We start from the raw sequence: 8,794 nt of genomic DNA on the forward strand, positions 1-8,794 counted from the left end.
TGTCGCCCAGGCTGGAGTGCAGTGGCCGGATCTCAGCTCACTGCAAGCTCCGCCTCCCGGGTTTACACCATTCTCTCGCCTCAGCCTCCCGAGTAGCTGGGACTACAGGCGCGGGAGTGGTATCTCATTGTGGTTTTGATTTGCATTTCTCTAACAACAAATGATATTGAGCACCTTTTCGTGTGTTTATTGGTCACTTATATCTCTTCTTTGGAGAAATACCTGTTCAAATTCATTGTTCATCTTTCAATTGGGTTGTCTTTTCCTTGACTTATCTCTTATCTGATGTCTGATTTGCAAATATTTTATCCCATTCTGTGGGTTACCTTTTCACTTTCTTGATGCTGGCCTTTGAAGCACAAAAGTTTTTAATTTTGATGAAGTTTATCTTTCTTTGTCCCCGTGCTTTTGGTGTCTCCAGATATTATTGTTGGATTGTCCTCCTTTCAATTCTATCAGTTTTTGTTTCTTATATTATGGGGCTCTGTAGTTAGGTGCATATATGTTTGTATGTAAATTGCTTCTTTTTGAATATTTTTGAATATTTTTTGAATATTTAAAAAAGACAGCCTACTACCCTGACAAGCAGCACCATTTCTTCTGACCTCTTTTCTACCTCATTCTGGTCATTCTTAGTTCTGATCCTGCCCCAGCCGATGGAATAGCCACTGTACAAAATCAGGGTCAGAGCAAACCAGCTAAGCGTGCTCTCTGCTCAGCAACCAGGGCCTTGAGAAGTGGGTGCTTGGGTGTCCTTGAAGTTCTTCTGTCTGCCTTGAGCCTGCCTTCTGACCAGGTCCCCTTGACCAGGGCTGGGCCGAGTTTGTGGTTCTTAGCTCTGAGAAGGTGAGGGCAGGGGCAATAAGGTGACTATGCCCCCAGAATGATGCCATCAATCCTGAGGACTTCCCAGAACCTGTCTACAAGAGTTTCCTCATGAGCCTCTGTCCTCGGCCAGAAATAGATGAGATCTTCACTTCTTAGTGAGTTTCTTGGGTTGTGCTTGTCATGGGAAAAGGGTGGTGGCCAACAATCCCCTCCTCCCACCTGCCATGCCGGGAATCAGGAGGCTTCACTGGACGAGGGGGTTGTCTAAGCCTCCAGGCCCAAGGGATGTGGACCTGCGCTCTTCTCTCTGGCCTGCAGCCATGCTAAGGCCAAACCCTACATGACGAAGGAGCACCTGACCAAATTCATCAACCAGAAACAGCGGGACTCCCGGCTTAACTCCCTGCTGTTCCCGCCAGCACGGCCTGACCAGGTGCAGGGCCTCATCGACAAGTATGAGCCCAGTGGCATCAATGTGCAGAGGGGTGAGAACTAAGGGAATCCCTTGTCCCCTGTGGTCCTGTCCTGCCTTGGCAGTGGGGCTGCAGCCCTGACAGCTATCTCCTGTCCCCCAGGCCAGCTGTCACCTGAGGGCATGGTCTGGTTTCTCTGTGGGCCGGAGAACAGTGTGCTGGCCCAGGACAAGCTGCTGCTCCACCACGACATGACACAGCCACTCAATCATTACTTCATCAACTCGTCCCACAACACCTACCTGACAGGTGGGCCCTGATAACCTCGGTGCCAACCTCTGCTTTCACAGGGGTTCCCTGCATCCTCCACAGGGGTTGCCCACATGCTGCTGGCCCTGAGAATAACACAGACCATGATGGAATGGGGTGGGGGAGAGCTGGGCTGCCTTTGGGTGATGCCCTCACCTCTTCCCCATCCTCTGGCTCAGCCGGCCAGTTCTCAGGCCTCTCCTCGGCTGAGATGTACCGCCAGGTGCTGCTGTCCGGCTGCCGTTGCGTGGAGCTAGACTGCTGGAAGGGGAAACCCCCTGACGAAGAGCCCATTATCACCCACGGCTTCACCATGACCACAGACATCTTCTTCAAAGTGAGACCCAGGGCACAGAGGCTGGTGGTAGTGACAGTAGGGAAGGGCTCTGGGCCAGAAGCTTTGAGGGGTTAGAGGGCTGAAGCTAGAGAGGAGGAATGGCTGGAAGGCCTCAGACCAGTGGGGACCAGAGGGGATTGGGGGCCAGTGGCGGCTATCCAGTTATATATATGTGTGTATTGAAACTAGGCAGGGGGGAAAGTGCCATCATGGGACAGGCAGTCAGAATGCTGACCTTCTGTTCATGGAATCTCCTTCTCCTCCAGGAAGCAATTGAGGCTATTGCAGAAAGCGCCTTTAAGACCTCCCCCTATCCTATCATCCTGTCGTTTGAGAACCATGTGGACTCGTGCGTATCCAGGCCCATTTAGCCACATTTTCACCCAGTCCCCAGTCTCCTGCCTGCAACTATCCTCCCCACAACTGCCCCAGCCTCTAGCCATCGCCTGCAGCTTCTCCCATGTCTCAATATTATCTCCGTAAGGCCCCATGTTCTCCTGCTCGAGTCCCTCCCTCCCTGACCTCCTGGCCCCTGATCTGGGTCATCAAGGGCACAAAAGGATACATAATAGGGTTGGTGCTGAGTGACTGAACCCCACCCCCACTTTTGCTCCCTGCAGACCCCGCCAGCAGGCTAAGATGGCTGAGTATTGCCGGACGATCTTTGGGGATATGCTGCTCACAGAGCCCCTGGAAAAGTTCCCAGTGAGTGGGCTTTGCTGTGGGACATTTGGGCCTTGGGCCTGGGAACCTGGGGCAGGGTGAGGACCAGGTTAGGGAGGGAGACACTCGTAAGGATGCTAGGGTTCACTTGGTTAGATGTGAGTCTGGGATCCTGTCACCTACCACGTGTCAAGCGCTGTGCTGGGCTTCGGGGTATGCTAGTGACAAAGACACAGTCCCTGCCTTCAGGTGTATTACCCTCTGGTGAGGAGACAGACAAATAACCAGGCCATTACAACCCGGTGGTTGTTATGGGAGCACCTGGGGAGTTCTGATCTGGTCTTGGGGGATCCGGGAAGGCTTCCTGGAGGAAGTGAGGGACAGGGCTCCTAGATTAGCCTGTTAGGTCCTCCTGGGGCAGATGGCCTTGGGCCAGGGTCCTATACTCAGGGACAGCTACAACAAGCGCCAGATGAGCCACATTTACTCCAAGGGATATGCTGGATTTATCTCGGTGAGAATGGGATGAGGAGCAGTAGTGAGAGGTGGATCAAGAGGAGTGGTGGACACCAAGGGAGCATGCTTGGTATTAAGGAGCTCAGGCTATGCCATGAAGGTGAGAAGATGGTGCTGACCTGCTCTCCACTCCATAGCTGAAACCAGGTGTCCCCCTGCCCAGCCCTGAGGATCTCAGGGGCAAGATCCTCATCAAGAACAAGAAGAACCAGTTTTCCAGCCCCACCTCCTCCAGTAAGGATCCTGCTGGGGAGGCTGAGGGCAGCAGCCCACGCAGTGCCCCTGCAGGTGAGGGCACAGGTGAGTCGGGGAGGACTATGGTGGGGGTATTAGGAGCAGCTGGAACAGGAGAGGGGCTGGACCTGGAGGAGCCATGCAGGAGCCAGTACCGACAGAGCTGTGTGTGGCAGTGTGGGCTGGCGAGGAAGGGACTGAGCTGGAGGACGACGAGGTGGAAGAGGAAGAGGAGGAGGAGTCAGGAAACCTGGATGAAGAAGAGATTAAGAAGATGCAGTCGGATGAGGTGTGTGGGGGTAGCCCTGGGCCCCCCTGTGTCATCCTTCACTGCTGAGCCCCTGGGTGGGGGCCTTGGGCCACATTCCTGGGCTCTACACCGTCCTCCTCTTCTTTGCCCTCCCCTCTCCTCCTTAGGGCACAGCGGGCCTGGAAGTGACGGCTTATGAGGAGATGTCCAGCCTAGTCAATTACATTCAGCCCACCAAGTTCATCTCCTTTGAGTTCTCTGCTCGTAAGTTAGCATGAGTGGTGTTGGCGGCTGGTCAGGCTAGCCTCAGGAGAAGCCTGTTCCGAGACCAAGCAGCTTGACGGGTGGGTAAGAGGAAGGGGGATCTCCCCCTTCCTTGGACTTGGGGCCCTGCCTATAAATACCCAGCCAGGGAGTCAGGCAAAGGGCTTGCTTAAGTGGCAGTGGCTCCCAGTTTCTCTAGTGAGGAACTTGGCACCAAAGAGAATGCTCTGGAGTGTGTCGGTAACAGGCTGGGCGTTATGACAGGCCACCTTGGCTGGGGCTCCTGCAGCTGCCTGCAGGCTCTGTGATTCCCAGGGCTGAACTGTGCTGTGGGCTGGCCCAAGTCCAGAAGCCCTGGCCCTGGGACATGAGACTTCCTGAGAGGGAGTGGAGGCAGAGAGAGCTACCAGAGCATACTGCGCCATCACACTCTTCCCCTTTCGTGCACACCCCGGATGTTTACCTTTATCTTCTCTGGACACAAGCACAGTACGTGCCTCTCACTCTCTGTGCATGTCCCGCACACAAGCACCTCTTTCTGTCTCCTCCTGTGCACAGTTGGACTTCTGTAGCACCGACTTCTCATCCCTGAACCCACAGCCTGCATCCCCGCCTGGGCACACTCATGATATGTACTACACTTAATGTGCCCCTCTCCCCAGTCGCGTTCAGCCATAGCTTACACACCTCACTCCCTGTGCACATCAAAGCACGTGTTCACATTTCATGTGTGCACAGCATGTTACTGACCCCCTAGGCTCAGCCTGGCATGTTCCCCATGCCCTCTATGTCCATCTATGGCATGTGGGCCTCACTCTCCACATCCATGGCACACACTCCACCCCTGTGCATACACACTGAGAACACCTCTCACCCCAGCAGGCACTGTGATCCATACACTTCTCCCAGAGGTTGGTCCCTAAACCTCAGGCCTCAGTGGAAATGCGCGTTGGAGGCATTTCCATAGGCCAGAGGGAGCTGCCCCAAAGGCGAGGCCAAGACTGAGGGAGGGGACAGCCTGATAAGACTCCTCCCCTCCCTTTCTCCCCTATATAGAAAAGAACCGAAGTTATGTCATCTCGTCCTTCACAGAACTCAAGGCGTATGACCTGCTCTCCAAGGCCTCGGTGCAGTTTGTGGAGTATCCTTGAGGCTTCAGTGGCCAGGGTCCCTGGCTGGGGTGGGGAGCTAGAGGAGGGCCTGGGGACAGGGCCCCCAGGGTAAGCTGTTAGGTCCTCCTGGTGCAGATGGCCTTGGGCCAGGGTCCTATACTCTGGGACAGCTACAACAAGCGCCAGATGAGTCGCATTTACCCCAAGGGAACCCGCATGGACTCCTCCAACTACATGCCGCAGATGTTCTGGAACGCTGGATGCCAGATGGTTGCCCTCAACTTCCAGACCATGGGTGAGGGCATTCCCAGGCCTCTAAGAATCCTTCCCTGGTCCCTCTGCCCCCTACCTTTATATCCCTGAGGGGTCTTTGGAACAGCCTGGGGAGTCCTGCTGTTTGTGTACTCTGGGAACATGCCCAGTATGTGAGAATTTGGGGGTAGAAATGCACTAGCCTGTGTGCCTGCGCATACATGATGGATGTGAAGATGCCAGGCTGGCCGCGCCACCCCGGTGTGTGTGTGGGCCACCTGCCCCAGCTGCCCCAGCTCCACCACAGGCGCTTGGCCTGGCTGTGGCTTTGCTCCTTGCTGCCTCCAGGCTATGGACCCTGCCTAAGAGAGGAGACACCCAAGGAACCAGACTGGGACAGGAGAAGCCCTCATCCTCAAGGTCCACCCAACCTCCCCATTCACCAGACAGCAAAGGCTGGGAATGGAGGAAATGGAGACTGGGCACAGCTACAGAACTGGGCCTTCCTCACTGAGTGTCCTTGTCCCTCCAGACTTGCCCATGCAGCAGAACATGGCAGTGTTTGAGTTCAATGGGCAGAGCGGCTACCTCCTCAAGCATGAGTTCATGCGCCGGCCGGACAAGCAGTTCAACCCCTTCTCAGTGGACCGCATCGACGTGGTGGTGGCCACCACCCTTTCTATCACGGCAAGGCCCTGGGACAGACAAGTGGCCAGGAGGCTGAGGTCTTGAGTAGAAGGGCACAGGAGCCCACCCCTCACTCAACTCCCAACCCCCTCCCCTGATATCCTGGAAACTTCAGCCCCAGCCAGTTCCTGCAGTAGCAAGTTGCCTTGGAAACTGCCTCCTCCTCAGCACTGGAGGCTGCCACTTGGTCCCCATGGAAACCAACGGGAAGAGCTGAGGCTGGGGTGGGGGAGGGGAGGAAGAGTGGGCAGAGTGGGGCAGCCAGAGCCCCAGGTCCTGGGGGAAGGCGTTGTTCCCTCTTTGACTGGGGAGGGAGGTGGGAGGCTCGCCTCTTCCCTTCATGCTAGAAGCACCCTGGTCCTCAGAGCTTAGCTGTAACCCGTGGGCTACACAGCCTCTACTCGTGGCCAGAGCTGAATGAGGTTCTTCATAACACCCAAGAACGAATGCTTCAGCTCTAGGGAGCCAGGGGCCCCAGATGCTTGGGGAAGAGCCTGGGTGGGGATTTGATGCTGGTTTCCCTGGGCCTCTGCCCCCAGGTGATCTCTGGGCAGTTCCTGTCAGAACGCAGCGTGCGCACCTATGTGGAAGTGGAGCTGTTTGGCCTTCCTGGGGACCCCAAGAGGCGCTATCGAACTAAGCTGTCACCCAGTACCAATTCCATTAATCCTGTCTGGAAGGAGGAGCCCTTTGTCTTTGAGAAGGTGGGGGCCAGGGCATGGCAGGGCAGAGTCTGTCTAGTTCTTGGCCTCTACTTACAAAAGGAAGTAAATAAGGCAGCCCCTTGACCTTCTTCCTCCTCCTCTTTCTACCCCTCACCCTGGTGCAAAACCCAAGTTTACAGAAGTTTATTTGGTAGGCAGAGTGTGTGTGTGTGTGTGTGTGTGTGTGTGTGTGTGTGTGTGTGTGTATGTAGAGGCAGAAATGTGAACTCAGGGTTGAGGGTCCCATGGGGATCTTTTGCCCCACTGGATACCCACCAGGAAAGCTGCCAAGTGCTGTCTGCACCAGGTCCCCTCAGCCCTGGGCTGCACATCTCGCCCTCCTCCCCTGTGTGGAACCAGCCACGGCATGAGCTGTGGGGATGTCTTTGTATATGGCCTAGAGTGTGCTCTCTGTCTGTCCTCACCAAATCTGGTGACACTCACCATGTTCTCACAGTGATGCTGAGACTTCTGGAGCCAGGGAGGGGGCCAGCTTGGCTCCTTTCTCCCCTCCCAGCCTGTCATGTCCCCAACTCTCCCCAGATCTTGATGCCTGAGCTGGCCTCTCTCAGGGTGGCTGTGATGGAGGAAGGCAACAAGTTTCTTGGACACCGCATCATCCCCATCAATGCCCTAAATTCTGGTAAGGAGCGGGGTCCTTCTTCACTGTTCCAAGATCAGCAGCAGGAGCCCGTGCACAGGGTGGGGCAACTTCTGGAAGGGCGCCTGGAGTCAGGCCTTACCTAAGCCCCCACATTTCAAGGAGTAGGGCAGGAACAGTACCTCTCCAGGAACCTGACAGAGGCGGGAACTCTGCCCACCTAACAGAATTGCTGTAATTTTCTGAAACGGCTGGGGCAGTTTCTCAAGTAGCTGACACTTACGGGCATTTAAAATGTGCTGAGGGCTTATAATACATTCTCACAATAACCACATGAGTAGACACTCATCCCCTCTTCACAGATGAGGAAAGTCTCCGAGAGTTAAAGGAACCTGGCTGAAGTCACACAGCCAGGATGGTGCAGTGCCAGACTCAGACCCTTGGGTCCTGGGCTGTGTGTGCACAGCGCTGGCAGGAATGCGCTCTGGCTCACTGCCAACCCCGTCCTGACAGGGTACCACCACCTGTGCCTGCACAGTGAGAGCAACATGCCGCTCACCATGCCTGCGCTCTTCGTCTTCCTGGAGATGAAGGACTACGTACCTGGTGCCTGGGCAGGTAGGAGCCCATGGCATGCCAGGAGCGCCAGGGTGTCTGTTCCCCCTTCCTTCCCAACCAGCCAGCCTCCAGAGTGGGGTGAGATCCAGATGGGGCATCCTGGAGTGGGTGAGGACAGGGGAGACTTCCAGGCACATCTCCACATACACCATGTTGTAATGTCCTGTGCACCCACCCAGATCTCACTGTGGCCCTCGCCAACCCCATCAAGTTCTTCAATGCCCATGACAAGAGGTCTCTGAAGCTCACGGAGGCCATGGGAGGGCTGCCTGAGGTCTGTGTTGCCTGCACTGCTGCCAGGGGCTTACCAGAGCTCGGCCCTATTTGTGGGAGAGGATGGGGGGAGGGCCTAGTCCCAGGCTCGGGGAGAGAGGGCTGTCAAGCCCCCTTCCTAACCTGCTCTCCCTACACAGAAGCCCTTCCCACTGGCGAGTCCAGTTGCCATCCAGGTGAATGGTGCGTTGGCCCCAAGGAGCAATGGGTCACCAGGTATGAGCTTCGGTCTGCACACCTACTGGGGGCACCTCCACCTCTGCACCCTCAGACACTTCCCTTTAAAAAATTTCACCTGGGGAAGGAAGGGCTGTGTCTGAAACCTCAGTGCCAGGAAAGTGCGGGGCAGGGGGCACATACTGCGACTCCCAAGGGGCGGGGTGGGGGAGGCGAATGGAGCCAAGGGGCCCCCCGGAGCACCTGCCAGCCCAGCCCATGGCTCTTGCAGCAGCCAGGGCCTCGGCCAGGGAAGAGGCTATGAAAGAAGTTGCGGGTAAGGCGTGCTAAGCCCGGTGATCTCGGGGATGAGCCTGGGGCGGGTCCAGGGCTCCTTGGGGGTTGGACGGGCAGGGCGGCCTAGCTGGTGGTGTGCCTCATCCGGGCCTCCGCAGAGCCACGGACCGCCAGCCTGGAGGAGCTCCGGGAGCTAAAGGGCGTCGTGAAGCTGCAGCGGCGGCACGAGAAGGAGCTGCGGGAGTTGGAGCGGCGCGGAGTGCGGCGCTGGGAGGAGCTG

At 56.4% G+C, this 8,794-nt stretch overlaps 1 protein-coding gene across 1 annotated transcript in view; it reads left to right on the plus strand.

Annotated features, from left to right (window-relative positions):
* PLCB2 (phospholipase C, beta 2) overlaps positions 1 to 8,794 on the plus strand; it is a 20,686-nt gene that overhangs the window by 8,330 nt on the left and 3,562 nt on the right. Inside the window, exons 8-26 of the mRNA XM_011932715.1 lie at positions 883 to 983; positions 1,147 to 1,313; positions 1,404 to 1,550; positions 1,730 to 1,887; positions 2,154 to 2,236; positions 2,508 to 2,592; positions 3,204 to 3,366; positions 3,477 to 3,589; positions 3,718 to 3,814; positions 4,871 to 4,955; positions 5,097 to 5,221; positions 5,711 to 5,865; positions 6,405 to 6,569; positions 7,113 to 7,212; positions 7,684 to 7,788; positions 7,968 to 8,062; positions 8,202 to 8,277; positions 8,510 to 8,554; positions 8,673 to 8,794. Coding sequence (XP_011788105.1) covers positions 883 to 983; positions 1,147 to 1,313; positions 1,404 to 1,550; positions 1,730 to 1,887; positions 2,154 to 2,236; positions 2,508 to 2,592; positions 3,204 to 3,366; positions 3,477 to 3,589; positions 3,718 to 3,814; positions 4,871 to 4,955; positions 5,097 to 5,221; positions 5,711 to 5,865; positions 6,405 to 6,569; positions 7,113 to 7,212; positions 7,684 to 7,788; positions 7,968 to 8,062; positions 8,202 to 8,277; positions 8,510 to 8,554; positions 8,673 to 8,794 — 2,187 coding nt within the window. The remainder of the gene's footprint in view (positions 1 to 882; positions 984 to 1,146; positions 1,314 to 1,403; positions 1,551 to 1,729; positions 1,888 to 2,153; positions 2,237 to 2,507; positions 2,593 to 3,203; positions 3,367 to 3,476; positions 3,590 to 3,717; positions 3,815 to 4,870; positions 4,956 to 5,096; positions 5,222 to 5,710; positions 5,866 to 6,404; positions 6,570 to 7,112; positions 7,213 to 7,683; positions 7,789 to 7,967; positions 8,063 to 8,201; positions 8,278 to 8,509; positions 8,555 to 8,672) is intronic.

This window comes from Colobus angolensis, unplaced genomic scaffold, assembly GCF_000951035.1.
Source record: "Colobus angolensis palliatus isolate OR3802 unplaced genomic scaffold, Cang.pa_1.0 Scaffold97, whole genome shotgun sequence".
In the NCBI taxonomy this organism is placed as follows: Eukaryota; Metazoa; Chordata; class Mammalia; order Primates; family Cercopithecidae; genus Colobus; species Colobus angolensis.